This window comes from Amblyraja radiata, chromosome 1 (genome assembly GCF_010909765.2).
Source record: "Amblyraja radiata isolate CabotCenter1 chromosome 1, sAmbRad1.1.pri, whole genome shotgun sequence".
NCBI lineage: Eukaryota > Metazoa > Chordata > Chondrichthyes > Rajiformes > Rajidae > Amblyraja > Amblyraja radiata.
Window position 1 is genome coordinate 9979063 of NC_045956.1, and position 22116 is coordinate 10001178.

Genomic DNA, 22116 nt, shown 5'->3' on the forward strand with positions numbered 1-22116 from the left:
ATCCTGCGCTGCAAGGAATAAAGTCCTAGCCGGCTCAACCTCTCCCTATAGCAACATCCTCGTGAATTATTTCCGCACCCTTTACAGCTTAGCGATATCTTTCCTATAACAGGGTGACCAAAATTGAGCACAATACTCTAAATGTGGCCTCACCGAGTTCTTGTACAACTGCACCATGACCTCTCAACTTCTTCAGTACTCTAACGCGTGAAGGTCAATGTGCTGAAAGCCTTTTTGATCACCATTTTGATTACTTGTGACGCCACCATCAAGAAAATATGTTCCTGCATTCCTAGATCCCTGCCTTTCACAGAGTAGGTCTTGCCCTTCGATGACTTCCCAAGATGCAACAACTCTCCTTCTCAGTACTAGACTCCATTAGCCATTCTTCAGCCTACCTGCCCAACCGATCAAGAACCTGCTGCAATTTTTGGCAACCATCCTAGCTATCTACAATACCACCCACTTTAGTGTTATCTGCAAACTTACTAATAATGCTTAAAATAAAAACTGGGTGACAACCAAGAGTAGTTTGGTGACTACTGGAGAGACTGGCGGTTGCTGCTGGGTAGCAAGTCAGGGCCTGATCAACCCCGGCTGGGTCGCCTGGGCGAGGGTGTCGGATGTTGTGAGACCCGAAACACCCGATGACCCCAGATCACATCACTGAGGATGTGTCCCAGCGCATCTAGAAGTTGTATATTTTTCACACGTACATTCTCATCAAATTCCTCAATTACGAATTGTTTGGTGACTACTGGAGAGACAGTTGGCAGCACGGAAAGACGGCACCCGGGACAAGCTGAGTTAGCAATTGAGTTATGAATTGAGGAATTTCTATGCCTCATTAAAAATATCTAATGAGCCAAATTTCACTGCATCCTTCTTAAAATAAATATGACATATTCTTCAAGCTGCTACCTGAAAAACAAACCCACATTTCTAGTTGTGCAAAATGGGCATTTAATATCTTGTGCGAGATGCATTGATATTTGTTTTCTGGCTGCGATGACTGCTAAGAACTGCCGCACCGATAAATATTTCATAACACAAATGAGGTTTTAGTTGTGATATGATAACCTGTCAGTGTACTTGCAAAATGCATGCTGGGTAGATACTGTTCACCAAATACACACTGTGTTAGAGGCAGTGCCTCTTAGCATGCACTCATACTAGTTGATTCTTTGCCGATCTAAATGTCAAGGGAGTTTCTGGCTGCTCTTCCTGTCCCCAGTGAAGAACATGGAAAGATTAGGAAAAGGATGTCTGATGATTCTATTTTTGTACTGGCTGAAAGGGTCTTGCACAAGTCTTGGTGGCTACAGGGAAGGGTAACTAGCTGATCAGCCTTTGTTATTGATTGGAATTCACTGACAGAATGACCGAATTTACTGTAAGAATGTTCAGCAGACAAAGTGAAAATGCTGTAAATATTTAAACAACTTTTTTTTTAAATGAGGTTTTTTTGGGAACAAGTAAAAATACAAACTGGTTTTTATATGAAAACATTGATTGTCTTGTATATTTTGATAAGCAACAGTACCAGGTTTCATTTGTAAAGCAGTTTGTGTCAAAAGTGGAAGAAACAAAATGGATTCCATTTCTGTTAAGATTTGTTTTTAATGCACAGATAATGAAATATTAAAAATTAATATTTTCTAATTGTTTATTGCATGTGTCTGTGTAAAGTGGTCCATTTCTTTAGTTGTGTACACTTGTATGGCCTTGATAATCTATCCTCTAATTGTAGCATGCTTTCAATAAATGTCAAAGAAAAAAAAAGAAAAAAAAGGAGGGAGTTAGATGTGGCCCTTGTGGCTAAAGGGATCAGGGGGTATGGAGTATGGCAAGTACAGGATACTGAGTTGGATGATCAGCCATGATCATATTGAATGGTGGTGCAGGCTCGAAGGGCCGAATGGCCTACTCCTGCACCTATTTTCTATGTTTCTATGACAGACTTCTCGGTGAAAATGCTCCCATGGAGTGTAACAGTGTATGGTTGGAAAGTATGTTAATTTACAGATCATTACGCTTTGAGCTGGCTGTGGTTTTGACTGGCCAATAACTTGTTATGCAGCTTCTCTAAAAACTGACTGCTACATCTCATTTGTAATTTGTATAGGGTATTGTTCACTGGAGCCAGGCTCTGTTGTGCAGAATGTTAAGCTTTTGCATTCTATGTGTTTGAAGGGAAAGATTTCTAATATCTTATCATTCTAAAAAAACCACACTGGAATCTTTTGAAATACATATTATGTAAATAGTGAGAATTGAATCACCAATCTGCCCCTTCGGAGTTTTTTTTACTGTTTTTAAAAATGAGTCAAAATATAACCATATTGTGTCGTCTTGTGCAGTGTGTATGCAGTGAGGTCAAGCTGTCAAAAGCACAACTGCAGTTGAAAATTAAATTTAATCTTGTGCAACAAGGACTAATCCTATTTTTGTTTTATGGATAACAAGGTTACGTTTTCCCTCCGATGAATCATAATGGATCTTTCAAAGTCTATTGTAATGTTTTTTCTCCTTTGTTTTGCCTGTTGCACGGTACTAATTTTGTATTGATGGATGTAAGAATAAGGTGTTTTGTGGCAAAAATTACATTGGAAAAATAATGAAGTTCTTTTACGTTGGAATAAAGCGGTGCATGAATATTTACACGTTCAGCTGTCCTACACATAACTGCCCATCAAGTTTTTAATCATTGTGTGATTCCTTATTCTTCAATAATTTACTATTTTTAAACATTCTTAAGAGAAATTTTCCGCTATCCTGAGATTCGCTGATTTTCTGAACGGCAATAACTCAATAGGCATTTCTGTGAATTACTTACTAATGTGTGACATTCATGGCTGGAACTATTGATACCAATACCTAGTACCAATATTTAATTAGACAACTACAGGTTAATCACTAGTGTGTTTTAAGGCTGTTATTATCTGGCCACTTGTTATGTGAACAAAACAAAGCTATGATATGTTAAGTTTGTATCCTGATGACTGTCGTTTTAACCTAATGAGTAGTTTCTTTAACTGAGCTGTAGTGCTGTAAGATGAATTTGCAATATTTAATTTGGATAAATATAATGACCTTTGAATCCTTAAGGGCCTGTCCCACTTACAAGGTAATTCAAGAGTTCTCCCCAGTTTTCCCCTGATTTGAACTCGGAGAATGTCCGTAGCGGGTCCGTAGGGGTTTGTGAATGTCTCGTAGCGGCTCGTACGAGTAACGGTAGGTACTCGGGAAATCCGGTAAACTCGTGACGTTTTTTCAACAATGTGAAAAATGTCCACGAGTAAAAAAATACTGGTGATTAAAAAAATTGTTACTTTTTACTCGTACGAGCCGCTACGAGACATCCACTAACGCCTACGGACCCGCTACGGACATTCTCCGAGTTCGAATCAGGGGAAAACTCGGGAGAACTCTTGAATTACCTCGCACAGTGGGACAGGCCCTTTAGCCTTGATGTCCAAGTTTCAAGTATCTTAATATTAATGTGTTTGCAAGTTACACTCTGATGAAGTTTTTAATAACTCTACCTACAAGATGTACTGGAGACATTGTGCAAGGCTTGAGACACTATTAAAATTGCTTTCACGATTTGCCTCATGTATGTGAAGTTTTCAATTCTATGTAAAGGTGAGAATTGGATAATCACACATTGAAATCTCATCACATTATTGTTTTGAAGTATAAAAAAAGAAAGTACATCCTGATGTACTGTTTTGATTATTTTCAAAATCTATTTCTTCTAATCCAGTAAAGTAATATTTGCATATGATCTATGTGAGCTAGGAAGGTCTATATGAGTGAGCTATACCAGTGCTATAATACCAATGGCCAGAGTGTTCAGTAAGTTTGGGCCTGCCCATCACTTACTATTTTTTAAGTTGAGAACTTTGCTGAAAATTCTTCAGTGAATGCCTGGGGAGGACAGATCAGGTGTGACTATTCCTCAGCCAATACTCATGATTGCGTTTCCACCTTGAACTCTTGGCAGGATACTGGAAAACAAGCACCAGGCAAGGAATTTATTTTGTTTAAGAAGGAACTGCAGATGCTGTAAAATCGAAGGTACCCAAAAATGCTGGAGAAACTCAGCGGGTGCAGCAGCATCTATGGAGCGAAGGAAATAGGCAACGTTTCGGGCCAAAACCCTTCTTCAGACTGATGGGGGGTGGGGGAGCGGGGAGAAGAAAGGAAAAAGGAGGAGGAGGAGCCCGAGGGTTGGGGGATGGGAGGAGACAGCCCGAGGGCTGAGGAAGGGGAGGAGACAGCAAGGGCTAACAAAATTGGGAGAATTCAATGTTCATGCCCGCAGGATGCAGACTCCCCAAGCGGAATATGAGGTGCTGTTCCTCCAATTTCCGGTGTTGCTCGTGACACCAGGCAAGGAATGTTGCTATTTGAAGATGAACGATTCGCATGTTTGTAGAGATAAAAGGGAAAATTGTCAACCGGAATAAAACTTTTTTAGGCATGTTAGCCATTACATTTATTCTGCTCTCTTTTGATCACATGTCACAAAAGGGTATTGTGAATTTTTTTGACTATTTAAAGTTATTTTCATTATATATTTCTTGAGAAATATAATTTAAAAAAGTGCTTTGAGCTAACCCTGGCAATAAAGTTATTTTTAATGAACAATTATGATATCAAAACTGATTTTACTTACAAGTATCTGCTCCGTGTCCAGACTTCATTTCCACCTTCCTTGTTTTCTGGATGACATTCTCAGAACAGTGTTGGTGCATCGAACATGTTTTGAAATAAAAATAGAAAATGTTGGAAATACTGCTTCAGGCAGTATCAATGCAGAGGAGTTATTTTTTTCATATGCTGAGTATTTCTAGCATTTTCCGGTTTAATTTAAAATTTTCCACAGTGATTTACTTTCGTAACAGTCAGTTCATCGTTTTCTTTATCTCTGTATGTCATTGTTGCATTATGACCGAGATGAGAAAAACATTTTTCACACAGGTTGGTGAATCTGTGGAATTCTCTGCCACAGAAGGTAGTTAAGGCCAGTTCATTGGCTATATTTAAGAGGGAGTTAGATGTGGCCCTTGTGGCTAAAGGGATCAGGGGGTACGGAGAGAAGGCAGGTACAGGATACTGAGTTGGATGATCAGCCATGATCATATTGAATGGCGGTGCAGGCTCGAAGGGCCGAATGGCCTACTCCTGCACCTATTTTCTATGTTTCTATGTTTCTATCCTGAATTCATATCCTAAATATTGACCAGATACATTTTGTAAAATTATCAGAGTTTACATTTCCGGCACTTCAGGGTATTCAAAGTTTTCATATCATACCTAAAATATTTGGGCTTTGTTGACATTTTTTGCAAATGTAATATTAAAATATAAAGTTTTTTTAAATTAATTTAATTTCATCTATTTGGTTCTTAGGCTGCAACAACGTGTACACGATCCACCAATCTAGCGAAGATTCAAGAAGTAGCAAGCTGGCTGTTGGACATGAACCAGGAATTGCTGTCTGGGGGCAGCAAGAGGCATCGAAGTGGAGGGTCCCTCCATGGTAATGCCTCATTAAGTCATGGAGAGGAGGACCAAATGAATAGAGTAGTAGAGGTACAAGAGGGGAACTGTGCAAGGAATGCAGACGGCAGTGGAACTGAGGCACGTGGGAGCACCAGTGATGAGGCTCCTGCTGCTGTAACTGATGAAGAAGAAAACAACAACCAAATCACAGCAGAGATCAAAGAAAGGAACAAAGAGGAGGAACATGATGATGACGAAGAGGAGATGGACCAAGACAGTGATGATTTTGAACAATCAGATGATAGTAGTAGAGAAGAATCTTGCACAAATGGAAATGACCTATCTGATGAGAATTATAATGATATGGCCACACACCAATCACTCGCTATCTTAACAAAGAATCAGGTAAGTAAGAACTAGTGACAGTAAAGTGTTGTTAAACATTTGAGAATGCTTTATAATAGTAGAGATTTATTGTATGATGCAACACTGTGAAAAGTTACTAACTACACGTTTTATAAATGTGCAAGTTATGAATATATTCCAAATAAGAATCAAGAGTGTAACGATCAACTTGATGGTATTTATATGCTAATGTATTGCCGAACCATTGAAAAAATGCAAAAGTATTTCAATGTTCCAGTTTCAAAAGATCTCTTTTGAAGTAGTTTTGCTGTGCACATATTTAGAGACTTTATCACATAATGCATTTGAAGTAGATCATTGAATTTTAATGCATAATGTACTGAATTAATTGTGCAGCAGTGAAAGAGGTTTAATAATTATCTTGATTTTTGTTTACTTCATTGCAGAAGCAGAAAATTAAAATTTACCATTTTCAAATAGCCTGAGATTTTTAATCAACTTAAAATAATAAACTGGGACAAAAAAAAAACACCATATGGCTCATCAAGCCTGCTCCACTCTTCAGTAATGTTTCACCACATATTCTGCTAAAATTCAGAGTAGGCCAGATCTTTCTATCTTAGGAGAAATTCCTCATCTACCAAGTCTTAATTGCACTGTAAACATCCAAATGTCCTCTCAGTGTGGCATTACTAAAGGGCCTGTCCCACCAGCATGCGACTGCATGCGGCGAGTGTGACCTAACGTGGTCGCTTGTGGCGTACGGCCTCGCGTTGCCGGTCCCACTTCGATCGCCGGAGCCATGCGGAGCTGGTCCCGACATCGCGCGGGGCTCCGAAAAACTGACCATGTTCAAAAATCCCACGCGGCAACGGCCTGTTGGCCCGCAGCCGCATCGAGGCCGTACGCAGTGCCTCGACGGGCGTACGCAGCGTCTGGACGGCGTATGCCAAGCGCGTGGCGTTGCGCGATGACATCACCGCCCGGCGTGCCGTTGCGTGATGACGTAACCGCCCGACGCCGTGCGACGTCCAAATTCAGTCGGCTCGCCTCCTGCCCAGCTGATTGGTGAGTATGATGTCGGGACCAGCCCCGCACAACTTCAGACGACTCCGCGGTTGGAAGTGGGACCGGCTTCGCGAGGCCGTACGCCTCAAGCCACCACGTTTGATCGCGCTCGCCGCATGCAATCGCATGCTGGTGGGACAGGCCCTTAAAACCCTGTGCAGTGGCAACACTTCCTTGGTGATGATCGGCCATTGATTGGAAATGTTAATTCAGTTTCTCTCTCTCTTCAGATGCTACCTGTCCTGCTGCACAATTTAACAGCATTGGTCAAAATTCCAATAGGCTTTCTTAATACTTGCTGTTGCTGCATTCTAATGGTATGTTTTCCGTGTGTCAGCTCTCTGAATACCATTTAGCTATTAATAAGGATGATAAGTAACTAAGGACCCAAACCTAATTTTGCCTCACTTCACTGGCTACATTTTATCAGCCTGTAAATGGTCCATTAATTTCCCACTCCAAGCTAATGTATTATTTACAAACCCATGAAACTGTAACTTGTGTTTGAAACTTTGATTGAGCAACTTATTGAAGTCCAAATGCACTATATCCATTGGCTCCATTTTATCTTCCGTACTAGTTACATCTTCAAAGAAATTAAGTTAAAATATGACACAACTGGTAGAGGCACGAAAGTCCACTCCAGTGAACTTTAGTTGATCCTGACCTCCGGGACTGTCCTCATTTTGTTCCCTGTCATTTAACTGTGTGGTTTTCTTCCAGTTGCTCCGGTTTCCTCCTAAAGCGTGCAGGCTGGTAACATAGAAACATGGAAACATAGAAAATAGGTGCAGGAGTAGGCCATTCGGCCCTTCGGCCATTCAATATGATCATGGCTGATCATCCATCTCAGTATCCTGTACCTGCTTTCTCTCCATACCCCCTGATACCTTTAGCCACAAGGGCCACATCTAACTCCCTCTTAAATATAGCCAATGAACTGACCTCAACTACCTTCTGTGGCAGAGAATTCCACAGATTCACCACTCTCTGTGTGAAAAATGTTTTTCTCATCTCGGCCCTAAAAGATTTCCCCCTTATCCTTAAACTGTGACCCCTTGTTCTGGACTTCCCCAACATCGGGAACAATCTTCCTGCATCTAGCCTGTCCAACCCCCTAAGAATTTTGTAAGTTTCTATAAGATCCCCCCTCAATCTTCTAAATTCTAGCGAGTACAAGCCGAGTCTATCCAGTCTTTCTTCATATGAAAGTCCTGACATCCCAGGAATCAGTCTGGTGAACTGGCTGCTCTAAATTGTCCGTAATTCTGAAGATGATAGGGAGAATTTGGGGGTGTGGAGGTTAATAGGAATGTTGGAAGAATAACGAGTCAGGACAGGGTTAATTTAAATGGGTACATGACAAATGGCGTGAGGTGGTGGGCCAAAGGAATTGCTTCATTGCACCAATCCTCTCTCTTCTGTCAATTTAATACATTCATTAAACACTAATTCCTTTTCACAAACCCATATTAATTGTGATTATTCCGATGGAGTTTTTGAAGTGCTCTTATCATCTCCCTATAAATTGAGTCCTTCAGTTTCCCAACTGCTAGTCAGCTGACTGTATTTGCTTGTATTATCTGTCTTTCCTTTCTTGGATAGCAGTGTTATATTTGTTGTGTTTATCCTTAAACACAGGTTTTGTGGTATATATGAAATGTATTTGTTAAATAAACCTGGCATACTGTATCTGCAGCTCACATTACTTAAATCTATAACTAAACCTTTGTGTTGTATAGCGTTTTTCTAACCTTCCTCTAATTTAGCATTTTGTATAGCCTATCTCAAAATGATTACAAATTTCTAAGGAACCCAAGGCAAAATTATTACTTAGAAAAAGGTGCAAAATCTTCATGCTTTGTCATTAACTGCTCATAATAGTGGAATAATCTAACATGAAGTTCTTGTTATCCCACTCTACGTTCAATAAATTCCTTGATTGAATGTTTACATTTACTTTATCTATTCAAATTTCCTGGACCTGTGGCAATTTTGGTTTCTTTGTAGTTTTCCCAAGCCTTTTATTTCCTCTTGATGTTCATAACATCACCTTAAAACCTTTTAATTTTTTGCTTTACTATTATTTCTGCTTTTAAATGACTCCCAAATTATCACCGCGTTAAAGGGCCTGTCCCACTTTCACGACCTAATTCACGATCTTTTTTACTCGTGGACATTCTTCATCAGGCTAGAGAAACTCCCTGACCTACTTGATGCCACGAGTACCTACGACTAGCACCACGACCTACCTACGACCACCTATGACCTCCTACGATCTCGTGACGACCATGCTGCGAGTATGAGTCAAGGGCAAACTCGGCAGAGGTCGTGAATTAGGTCGTGAAAGTGGGACAGGCTCTTTAAGGTGTTTCCAATATATATTTTCTCTTTCAAATTGAAACCTTCATGTGCAATCAATGAGAGCAGGTCATGCTGGTAGCAGCACCAGGCACACCTAAAAATGAGGGAGGAAGTGAGAGTCAAAAGACAACTTGATGTGGGTGAGGACAAGTTCCACCAGCCAGAGGAGAATATTAATAGAGGGCCATTTCCTCTCGGGTAGAGGAAGAAACCAAGGTACTTGAGACCTTCCTGGTGGAGAATGGAGGTGTAGAGGAACTGGATGTCCATGGTGAAGATGAGGCAATGGGGGCCGAGAAATTGCAAGTTATTAAAAAGTTGAAGGTATGAAAGTGAGGTGCCATCAGAAGACACAGCATGCAATTGACAGGGCTAGATGCATCTACAATCAATAAATAAAACCAAAGGTCCACAGTTCTAACACATCTAGCTGTGATTGGTGTTGGATAATTGAACACCAAATAGGCGGAGGAGATTCCGAGAATATTCCTAGCCTTAATGCCAGCAGGGTCTGACTTTAGTGATAAAGAAGAGGGTGAAGTTCATACAACCAAGTACTTGACTATAAGTACCAAATAAATGGATAGGGTGAATGCAAAGAATCTTTTTCACAGGGTAAAGGGGAATCAAGCATAGATTTAAAGTGAGGGGAAGGATTTAATACAAAGCTGAAGGGCAACCTTTTCACACAGAGGGTAGTGGGTATGTGGAACAAGCTCCGGGAAAAGAAATAGCTGAGGCATGTACAACAATGACATTTAAAGGATATTTATACAGATCGGACAGAAAGTGCTACAGTAACTCAGCAGAGTTGGCAGCATCTCTGGAAACATAGAAACATAGAAAACATTAAAAATAGGTGCAGGAGGAGGCCATTCGGCCCTTCGAGCCAGCACCGCCATTCATTGTGATCATGGCTGATCGTCCCCCATCAATAACCCGTGCCTGCCTTCTCCCCATATCCCTTGACTCCACTAGCCCCTAGAGCTCTATCTAACTCTCTCTTAAATCCATCCAGTGACTTGGCCTCCACTGCCCTCTGTGGCAGGGAATTTCATAAATTCACAACTCTCTGGGTGAAAAAGTTTTTCTCACCTCAGTCTTAAATGACCTCCCCTTTATTCTGCGACTGTGATCCTTCTAAACTCCAGTGAATACAAGCCTTGTCTTTTCAATCTTTCCTCATATGACAGTCCCGCCATCCCAGGGATCAATCTCGTGAACCTACGCTGCACTGCCTCAATCACAAGGATGTCCTTCCTCAAATTAGGAGACCAAAACTGTACACAATACTCCAGATGTAGTCTCACCAGAGCCCTATACAACTGCAGAAGAAGGCCTATACAACTGCAGAAGAAGTTGCAGAACTGGAGAACATCGATAGGTGACGTTTCAGGTTTTGACCTTTATTTAGAGATCTGTCATCTAACAGTAATCTTCTGCAAAGATGCTGCGTATCCTGTTGAGTTACTCCAGCACTTTTGTGCATTAGCCCACATCTGCAGTTCTTTGTGTCCATATGTAGACAGGTCTGTGGATAGGAAGGTTTTAGAGGAATATGCACCAGGCGGGGGGCAGATGGGACTAGCTTGGGTGGGGCATCTAGATCAGCATAGGCGAGTTGGGCCCTGGGGCATGTTTCCATGATCCATCTCATCCACTTGATATCCCCATCATTAAAGAAGATAGATGTCAGCAAATTTGATTCATTCCACCTGATACCCAGAAATGTCTGGATGCAGAAAGGACAATATGACCAGAAAACCCTCTGGTTGGATACTTTACTAAAAACCTGTGCTCCAGAGCTAGTCATGCCTCCAGAAACACTAATATCAATCTGGTCATTAAAAGCAGGAATTACCCAATCTGGCTACTCTTGATGATCAAAAGTATTATCACTGTCAATGTCTCAAGCAACACAATAGACAATAGGTGCAGGAGTAGGCCATTCGGCCCTTTGAGCCAGCACTATCATTCACTGTGATCAAGGCTGATCATCCACAATCAGTACCCCGTTCCTGCCTTCTCCCCATATCCCCTGGCTCCGCTATCTTTAAGAGCTCTATCAAACTCTCTCTTGAAAGCATCCAGAGAATTGGCCTCCACTGCCTTCTGAGGCAAAGAATTCCACTGATTCACAACCCTCCGTGTGAAAAGTTTTTTCTCATCTTACTCCTTATTCTTAAACTTTTGCTCTGGTTCTGGACTCCCACAACATTGGGAACATGATTCCTGCCTCTAGCGTGTCCAAACCCGTAATAATCTTATATGTTTCAATAAGATTCCCTCTCATCCTTCTAAATTCTAGAGTATACAAGCCCAGCGCATCATTCTATCAACATATGACAGTCCCGCCATCCCGGGAATTAACTTTGTGAATCTAAGCTGCACTCCCTCAAAAGCAAGAATGTCCTTCCTCAAATTTGGAGACCAAAACTGCACACAATACTCCAATAGTGGTCTCACTAGGGCCCTGTACAACTGCAGAAGGACATCTTTGCTCCTATACTCAACTTCTCTTGTTATGAAGGCCAAGATGCCGTTCACTTTCTTCACTGCCTGCTGTACCTGCATGCTTACTTTCAGTGACTGATGAACAAGGATCCCCAGATCTCGTTGTACTTCCCCTTTTCCCAACTTGACACCATTCAGATAATAATTTGCCTTCCTGTTTTTGTCGCCAAAGTGGATAACCTCACATTTATCCACATTAAACTGCCGTGCTTCCATTCAGAAAGGGACCCTTTAATCCCCACTCTTTGTTTCCTGTCTGCCAACCAATTCTCTATCCATGTCAGTAGCCTACCACCAATACCATGCGCTCTAATTTTGCCCACTAATCTCCTATGTTGGACCTTTTCAAATACTTTCTGAAAGTCCTGGCTCTCCCTTGTCCATTTTCCTAGTTACATCCTCAAAAAATTCCAGATGATTAGTCAAGCATGAATTCCCCTTCGCAAATCCATGCTGACTCGGACCGATCCTGCTACTGCTGTCCAAATGTGCCGTTATTTCATCTTTAATCGACTCCAGCAACTTCCCCACCACCGATGTCAGGCTAACTGGTCTATAATTCCCTGTTTTCTCTCTCCCGCCTTTCTTAAAAAGTGGGATAACATTAGCTACCCTCCAATCCACAGGAACTGATCCTGAATCTATAGAACATTGGAAAATGATCACCAATGCGTCCACAATTTCTCGAGCCACTTCCTTAAGTACCCTGGGATGCAAACCATCAGGCCCTGGGGATTTATCAGCCTTCAGTCCCATCAGTCTACCCAACACCATTTCATGCCTAATGTGAATTTCCTTCAGTTCCTCCGTCACCCTAGATCCTCTGGCCACTAGTACATCAGGAAGATTGTTTGTGTCCTCCTTAGTGAAGACGGATCCAAAGTAGCTGTTCAACTCGTCTGACAGTTCCTTGTTCCCCATAATAAATTCACCTGTTTCAGTCTTCAAGGGTCCAACTTTGGTCTTAACTATTTTCTTCCTCTTCACATACCTAAAGAAGCTTTTACTATCCTCCTTTATATTCTTGGCTAGCTTATCTTCGTAACTCATCTTTTCTCCCCGTATTGCCTTTTTAGTTATCTTCTGTTGCTCTTTAAATGTTTCCCAATCCTCTGGCTTCCCGCTCATCTTTGCTATGTTATACTTCTCTTTTATTTTTATACTGTCCCTGACTTCCCTTGTCAGCCATGGTCGCCCCTTATGCCCCTTGGAATCTTTTTTCCTCTTTGGAATGAACTGATCCTGCACCTTCTGAATTATTCCTCAAAATACCTGCCATTGTTGTTACACTGACATTCCTGCCCCTTTCCAGTCAACATTGGCCAGCTCCTCCCTCATGGCTCCATAGTCCCATTTGTTCAACTGTAATACTGACTCTTCCGATTTTCCCTTCTCCCTCTCAAATTGTAGTCTTAAAAAATCTAGATGTAATTGGAGGTAGACAAAAATGCTGGAGAAACTCAGCGGGTGAGGCAGCATCTATGGAGCGAAGGAAATAGGCAACGTTTTGGGTCGAGACCCTTCTTCAGATGTAATTGGTGTTGACTAATTGAACAGCTAATGAGCAGAGGAGATTCCGACATTGACCAATAATCTGCACACTGGTGCTTGGAGCATTCCGCTTCAGGCCTCATTATACCTTTGATCCAAACATGGACCAAAATGTGGAATTCCAGAAGTGCGATCACAATGCAATATTTGATCGAGGGTATCAATGACTCCTGGTAAAAACTTCAGTGAATGAGCATCATGGAGAAAATATTCCAATTGGTTTGAGTAATACTTTGCACATAGGAAGACAGTTGTGGTTGCTTGCAAGTCAATCATCCCAAATGGTTATCAATTGCACAATTCCATTTGAAACACCTGTAGAAATGAAATAGTCCCAATAGTTTAATTTCAAGAGGTGCTTCAAATGGAATTGTTAAACAGCATTCAATCAAGGGATGATAATTGTCAAGCAACACTTATGCCGTGGAAGTAGCAAGTAACAGCCAGAGAGAATCAAAACACCAACCCCGCACTCATTGATGTCACTATTACTATTACTAAATCCTATACCATCAACATTATGGGGGTAGTATTAACCAGAAACACAACAGCACTAGCCACTTACTGTAAATACCTGGGTTAACAGAGCAGGTCCGAGGCTGGATTTCCTGTAGTAACAGTCTCACTCCCTGAAACCTCAAGTTGTGTCAGTTTCATGGAATCTTCCGATTTCTAACTGGGTGGACATTGCAGATTGCAAACAATGCTGTGAAAAAATCAGGTTTGTCTGGTGGGCAGTATTCATGGTGGTTTAGTTAAGCCTCTAGAAGGACAGCACACTTAAGATTTCTGTTTAGTGTTCTCTCTATATTCAGGCTGCCATTGTGTACCTCTGTCACTTTCTGCTGCCTTATCTTGCACTTCCACCACATTTAAAAAAAATAAACTTGACAACCCATTTTACAGAATCATTTCCCATAAAGACAGACCACGTTACAATAAAGGTATGAAGGTAAATATCTGCAATGATTACATTGGCTGTATATCCATTGCTCTCTTAGCCTCTCACTTTGCTGACAGCACTGAATGAATCTTATCGAACTCTTTAACATTATAACCGTATAACCATATAACAATTACAGCACGGAAACAGGCCATCTCGGCCCTTCTTGTCCGTGCCGAACACTTACTCTCACCTAGTCCCATCTACCTGCACTCAGACCATAACCCTCCATTCCTTTCCCGTCCATATACCTATCCAATTTATTTTTAAATGATAAAATCGAATCTGCCTCCACCACTTCCGCTGGAAGCTCATTCCATACACCACTCTCTGAGTAAAGATGTTCCCCCTCATGTTACCCCTAAACTTCTGTCCCTTGATTCTCAAATCATTTCCTCTTGTTTGAATCTTCCCTACTCTCAATGGGAAAAGCTTATCCACGTCAACTCTGTCTATCCCTCTCATCATTTTAAAGACCTCTATCAAGTCCCCCCTTAACCTTCTGCGCTCCAACGAATAAAGACCTAACTTGTTCAACCTTTCTCTGTAGCTTAGGTGCTGAAACCCAGGCAACATTCTAGTAAATCTCCTCTGTACTCTCTCTATTTTGTTGACATCTTTGTTGACATGAAGTGGTCTCATCAACTAAAAGTCTTAACTTTACAAACATGCAGTTGAATTTCTGTTGAAAAATTGCAACTCTTGTCTATTTAATTTATGATCTTACGAAAACAACTTTATAGAATGATTTGGGTGAGAACATGCCTTGCACATTCAAGTTGTTACGGAGTAAAGTTTCCATGAGCATTGCTCACATTCTTCATTTTGGTTGTGGTCTTCAGTAGAATTTGATTTCAGGGGTGGGGAGAGGTGGAGTGGATTTTTGAAAACATTTCTGAAATATTTTCTAATTCCAGCTGTTGCAGGCAGTGTCGATGTTCAAGTTAGCTTCTTTCTTTAGGACAGTTAAATAATAAGATAAGTTTCCATGATTTTATTTTAAAGCCTGTCGAGGTCCAACGTGATCTAAGATGTAACCTAAGATGCATCATTGGTAATTTTAAACCGTAGGCTAATAAAATGTAGAGGTTGTAAGTTTAAAAGTCATTTGTACAAAAATCTGATTCTGATATTTGCCAAACTGAATTAGCTTTGCACGTGCGAATAGAAATTGAATTTTAGTAGATTTTTAGAAAATTGTTTTGATTTTCAGTGTAATTTTCTACTGCACATGCTGGACATAATGCCTCAGGCTTGAAACTGACATATAATCTCCTTTCTTTCGCTTGCCTGAATTTGCACAGTTAAGGGCCTGCCCCACCAGCATGCGATTGCATGCGTCTAGCGCGACCAAACGTGGTGGCTTGAGGCGTACGGCCTCGCGGAGCCGGTCCCACTTCCAACCGCGGAGCCGTCTGGAGTTGTGCGGGGCAGGTCCCGACTTCATACTCATCAATCAGCTGGGCAGGAGGCGGGCCGACTGAATTTGGACGTCGCACGGCGTCGGGCAGTTACGTCATCACGCAAAGGCACGCCGGGCGGTGACGTCATCGCGCAACGCCACGCGCGTGACGTACGCCGTCAAAATGCTGCGTCCGCCGTCAAGACGTTGCGTACGCCCATCGAGGCGTTGCGTACGGTCTCAATGTGGCTGCGGGCCGACAGGCCGTTGTCGTGCGGGATTTTTGGACAGTGTCAGTTTTTCGGAGCCCCACGCGATGTCGGGACCAGCTCCGCACAACTCCATACGCCTCCGGCGATCGAAGTGGGACCGGCCCCGCGAGGCCGTACGGCTCAAGCGACCACGTTAGGTCGCGCTAGCCGCATGCAGACACATGCTGGTGGGACAGGCCCTTAAGAAGTCGAATGCCATACTGAAAGCTCCTTTCCTCTAGAGGTTAACAGATCCCCCTCCCAAAAGCCTGATTTCTTGTTTAAGAAGGAACTGCAGATGCTGGAAAATCGAAGGTAGACAAAAGTGCTGGAGAAACTCAGCGGGTGCAGCACTTGCTGAGTTTCTCCAGCACTTGTGTCTACGCCTGATTTCTTGTTGCTTTCTCCTTTGCGGTTCAATATATTAGGAGCACTACTTTGTATTTCAATAATTAAAAATGTTTAGATAAAACAATGTTCCTTGCAATCATGGTAAAATGCTTCAATCAAATAAATCACATATTGTTTCACTGTAAATTTTGAATGATCCATAAATGCTAAAGTTAAAATGTTTAATAAAATTAGTGGTAGCGTAGACAGTGAAGATGGTTATCAAAAATTTCAGTGGGATGGTGATCAGCTGGGCAAGTTAGCCGATGCATCCCTAGTGTAGTTGGATTGGGATAAGTGAGAGGGGTGTTGTGAGAAAGTCAAACCAGAGCATGACCTTCACAGTGAACGGTAGGGCTGTGGGGAATGTTGTAGAGCAGAAGGATCTAGGAGTACTCGTAGCCAGGACTTGAGAGCCTGAGTTGTAGGGAAAGATTAGGCAGGCTATGAATTTATGCTTTGGTGCGCAGGAGACTGAGGGGTGATTTTATGGATGTATAAAAAATTATGGCGGGAATAGGTGCGATGGATGCATAGAGTCTCTTTCCCAGGATAGGGGAATCAAGAACCAGAGGGCACAGGTTTAAGGTGAGGAGCAAGATTTAATAGGAACCTGAGGGGCAACTTTTTAACATAGTTAATATGGTGGGCATATGGAAAGAGCTGGCAGATGAAGTAGTTGAGGCAGGTACAATAGCAACAATTAAAAGACATTTGGACAGGGAAATGGATAGGAACTGTGTAGAGGGAAATTGGCCATGTGCGGTAAAATGGAACTAACTTTGATGGGGCATCTTGGTCAGATGTATGAGTTGGGCCTAGCTGCTTTTTACCATGTTGTATTATTCCCTGACTCTATGACTCCAAATTGGGGTATTTCTTCCTCAGTTTGTGTTTTAATCATGGTGGAATGATAGTCAACATGCAGTTGTGGCTTCTCCATTCCTGGTTCAGAAAATTATGTAATGTTTTCAGATGAGTTGGACATTTTTCTTTATCAGTACCCCATGCTAAAAAGAAAATGGAAAGGGAGGTGGTGGTATGTTAATATTGAGGCCAAGATTCAGCATATCTGCAATTCCCAATATGTTCAATTCATTTGTTTCTCTGGAAAAAAATAGAAGATGGGAAGATGAGGCCAGTGGTGGGGTCCCGTTGGAGGTGGCGAAAATGTCGGCGGATTATTTGTTGTATGTGACGGCTGGTAGGATGGAAGGTGAGGACAAGGGGGACTGTGCCCTTGTTACGAGTGGGGGGATGGGGAGAGAGAGCAGTGTTACGAGGTATGGTGCGAGCCTCATCTATAGTAGGGGAGGGGAACCTCCGTTCCCTAAAGAATGAGGACATCTCCGATGCCCTGGTTTGGAACACCTCATCCTGGGTGCAGATGCGGCGTAGTCTGAGGAATTTGGAGTAGGGGATAGAGTCCTTACAGGAAGCAGGGTGGGAAGAAGTGTAGTCCAGATAGCCGTGGGAGTCAGTGGGTTTATAGTGGATGTCAGTCAGCAGTCTGTCACCTGCGATGGAGATAGTGAGGTCAAGAAATGGTAGGGAAGTGTCGGAAATGGCCCAGGTGTATTTGAGTGCCGGATGGAAGTTAGTGGTGAAGTGGATGAAGTCAGTGAGCTCTGTATGGGTGCAGGAAGTAGCACCAATGCAGTCGTCGATGTAGCGGAGGTAGAGTTCGGGGATAGGGCCATGGTACGCCTCGAACAAGGATTGTTCGACGTACCCTACAAAGAGGCAGGCATAGCTGGGGCCCATGCGCGTGTCCATAGCAACGCCTTGGATTTGGAGGAAATGGGAGGAGTCAAACGAAAATTTGTTAAGGGTAAGGACCAGCTCCGCTAGGCAGAGGAGGGTATCAGTGGGCGGGGATTGGTTGGATTGCAAGGCATGTGACAAGGTTCCACAGGGAAGGCTGGTACAAAAGTGTTAATACCCAAGGGATCGAAGGCAAAGTGGCAAAATTGAAAATATTTGTGAATGGACAACTGTGACCAGTGGGTATACCACTAGGATTGTTGCAGGACCCTCACTTTTTAAAATTAATCATTTAGTTGTTAATGTAGGAGGTAAAATTATTACGTTTGGGATTGACACCAAAATCGATGGTATAGGGTCAAAGTGTGAAGGTTAGTCTAAGAGGACAGAAAGATATGATTCAGTTGCTGAACTAGACAGAGCCACAGCACATGGAATTTATTCCTGATGTGAGAAGTGATGCTTTTTCCTTGGAGCAGAGAAGACTGAGGGGGACTTTCAAGCGATGTACAAAACTGGTAAAGAGTATAGATAGTTTAGTTTAGAAATACAGAGCGGCGGAAACGGGCCCTTCGGCGCTGGCCAGCGATCCCCGCACACGAACACTATACTACACACACTAAGGATAATTTATAATTTTACCAAGCCAATTAGAATACAAACCTGCAGGTTTTTGGTGTGTGGGAGGACACGAGCACCCGGAGAAAACCCACGCAGGCCACAGGGCGAACGTGCAAACTCCATACAGAAAGCACCAGGATCGAACCTGGGTCACCATGCCACCGATAGGGTGGACATCAGTAAATCTTTCTCCGCAGCACATATGTCCGTAACCCCAGGCATAGATGTAAAGACCAAAAGATTAGCGAGGATATGTGGCCTGAGAGGTTAGAGGCAGAAATATTGAATAAATATCTGGAGACACACTAGATTCGCCGTGGCAAAGAAAGCTAAGGGCCACGTTCTGGCAAATGGAATTTGTGCAAATAAATACTTAATGATCAACATGGACAGGGTGGGCCAAAGTGCCTGTTTTTTCTGTGATTTATTATCCATTATGGGAAACCATATTTTGAGAAAATGACAGGAAAATAAAGAGAAAATATTTTCTAGTAATAATCATTTAATAATAGACAATTCTTGGAAGTATTTATCCATTGTTCATCATTCACTGAAAGTAAGCATGCAGGTACAGCAGGCAGTGAAGAAATCAAATTGCACGTTGACCTTCATAACAAGAGGAGTTGAGTATAGGAGCAAAGAGGTCCTTCTGCAGTTGTACAGGGCCTTATTGACAACATCTGGAGTATTGTGTGCAGTTTTGGTCTCCAAATTTGAGGAATTCTTGATATTGAGTGAGTGCAGCGTAGGTTCACAAGGTTAATTCCCGAGATGGTGGGACTGACATATGTTGATAGAATGGATCGGCTGGGCTTGTATACTCTGGAATTTAGAAGGATGAGAGGACATCTTACTGAAGCATGTAAGATTATTAAGGGATTGGACACACTGGAGGCAGGAAACATGTTCCCGATGTTGGGGGAGTCTAGAACCAGGGGCCACCGTTTAAGAATAAAGGGTAGACCATTTAGAACGGAGATGAAGAAAAACTTTTTCAGCCAGAGAGTTGTAAATCTGTGGAATTCTCTGCCTCAGAAGGCAGTGGAGGCCAATTCTCTGGATACTTTCAAGAGAGAGTTAGATAGAGCTCTTAAAGATGGTGGAGGCAGGGGATATGGTGAGAAGGCAGGAACGGGTTACTGATAGTGAATGGTCAGCCATGATTGCAGTGAATGGCGGTGCTGGCTCGAAGGGCCGAATGGCCTACTCCTGCATCTATTGTCTATTGTCTATTGTCATTCAATAGAAAGTTAGAGTGCCCAAGAAATTTATTTTTATCTTCACATGTCAGTGTCATACGAAGAGAGTGTTGCATTGATGGAGATTCTACCTTTCAGGTAGGACATACCAGGTGCACAACCTTTTATCCGAAAGCCTTGGGACCAGACACTTCTCGGATTTCGGAATTTTTCGGATGTCGGAATGGAAGATTTTTAGCGTAGATTAGGTAGGTAGCGCGGGCGGCTTGGAAAGTCTGGAGCGGCTGCCTCCTCCCCGGAGACCGGGGAATCATTGTAAATCATTGCTTAAATGTTAGTCAGTTAGTTTGGAGGGCTTTTATGTGGTGAAGGGGGGGGGGGGGGGGAAACTTTAATTCTTAGTCCCCTACCTGGTCGGAGAGGCGGGGAGCGGGCAATGCCTTTCCGGGTCGCCGTGCCGTAAGCTCCGGAGCGCTGTGGCCGCCGACTCCCAACATCGCGGAGCTGGGGCTGCGGCCGTCCGGCCGAGAGCGGCTCTGGTTGGAGCTCGGACCCCGGCGAAATCGATCCCTGGCCCCGCAGCCCCAGCTCCGCGATGTTGGGAGCCGGCGGCGGCGCAGCGCTGGGATACCAGTGGGGAGCGGGCAATGCCTTTCCGGGTCGCCGTGCGGTAAGCTTTGGAGCGCTGTGGCCGCCGACTCCCAACATCGCGGAGCTGGGGCTGCGTGCGTCCGGCCGCGGGCGGCACTGGATTTGGAGCGCCGCGGAGCCAGGGATCGAGTATTAAAGTTCTCTGGAGAATTAAAGTTTCCCCCTTCACCCTCCCCCCACATAAAAGCCCTCCAAACTAACTGACTAACATTTAAGCAATGATTTACAGATGTTTAACTGTCTCCCCGGTCTCCGGGGAGGAGGCAGCCGCTACAGTAGTACAGACCTGGGTTGACCGTGGGTCGTTTCGGGTCAAGTTTGGCGCCAAACGCGGGATTTGGTGTGCAGACGACATCCTGGAAAAAATGGCCGGGTTTCGGAGCTTTTCAGTTTCCGGAATTTCGGATAAAAGGTTGTGCACCTGTACTGTATGACTAAGACCCTGTCAGTCAGATCCCAACTTCTTTCTATCAGTTTAATCTCCTTTCTACTCCAGTCTTAAACAAGGGTCCAGACCCCAAATGTCATGTGTCTATTTACCTTCACAGATGCTGCCAACTGAATTCCACCAGCAGTTAAATTTTTCATTCTCAGGTTATTAATCTTTCCATAATTAAGAATACCACAATCCATATGTTCCCCTTCAAATCTCACATCATGCTGACTGGGAAGTTTCACACTGTTACTTCATCGTCACTGAGTCAAAATCCTACATTTCTGAAGGACTGAAGGACATCTCAAATATTTGGCGATGAGCAATAAATGCTAGCCTCGCCAGAGGCACAGAAGTACTAAAAACTAGATTAATAGAGGTATCTTAGCCCAGTTTTCATAATTAAAACAATTGGTGATTTTGAATACCTCCAACAAACATCTCAACTTCTATATGCAAACCTAGCTTCCCTAGAATCTCCTCAGAACTTAAATTATTCAACTGGAACATTTTGATAAATATTCTCAACACTCCATTGGATGTCTTGACATCCTATTTCTTTGTATGATATCTTGTTATTACCTCTTCCTGACTTGTCATCCGTGGTTTATAAATGCTTGGTATTGCTACCTTGCAGTATATGTTAGTGCTTATTAATAAAACTAAAGATTTGATGTACAGTTTAACATTCTGTCATTTTCAAGGACTTCTGTACATACAATGCCATATTTCTCTGTTCCTGCAGTCCCTTTTAGATTGGATTGTGTTACACGTTTTGCTTCACCTCAAAATAAATGAGATCACTCTGCTCTGTCAAATGTTATTTGTTATGTTTCTGCCCTGCTACGTTCATGACATTTGCAAGTTTAGCGGGTGGTAGAGGGGTTTGCAGATTTATTAATACAATTCTCGATCCAGTTCTATATTATTAATATAAAAGATGTGATTATTGGGCAAGCACCAATGTCTTTGTGGTTTGGAAAACTAACCATTAACTACTGGTAGACAAAAGTGCTGGAGAAACTCAGCAGGTGCAGCAGCATCTATGGAGCGAGGAAAATAGGTAACGTTTCGGGCCGAAACCCTTC

At 42.7% G+C, this 22116-nt stretch overlaps 1 protein-coding gene across 1 annotated transcript in view; it reads left to right on the top strand.

The window, feature by feature from the left end:
- The window catches only part of LOC116970895 (F-box/WD repeat-containing protein 7-like), a 102502-nt gene extending 82420 nt beyond the window's left edge, over positions 1-20082 (top strand). Inside the window, exons 2-3 of the mRNA XM_033017552.1 lie at positions 5419-5916; positions 20037-20082. Coding sequence (XP_032873443.1) covers positions 5419-5916; positions 20037-20063 — 525 coding nt within the window. The 3' untranslated portion in view covers positions 20064-20082. The remainder of the gene's footprint in view (positions 1-5418; positions 5917-20036) is intronic.
- The last annotated feature ends 2034 nt before the right edge of the window (positions 20083-22116 follow it).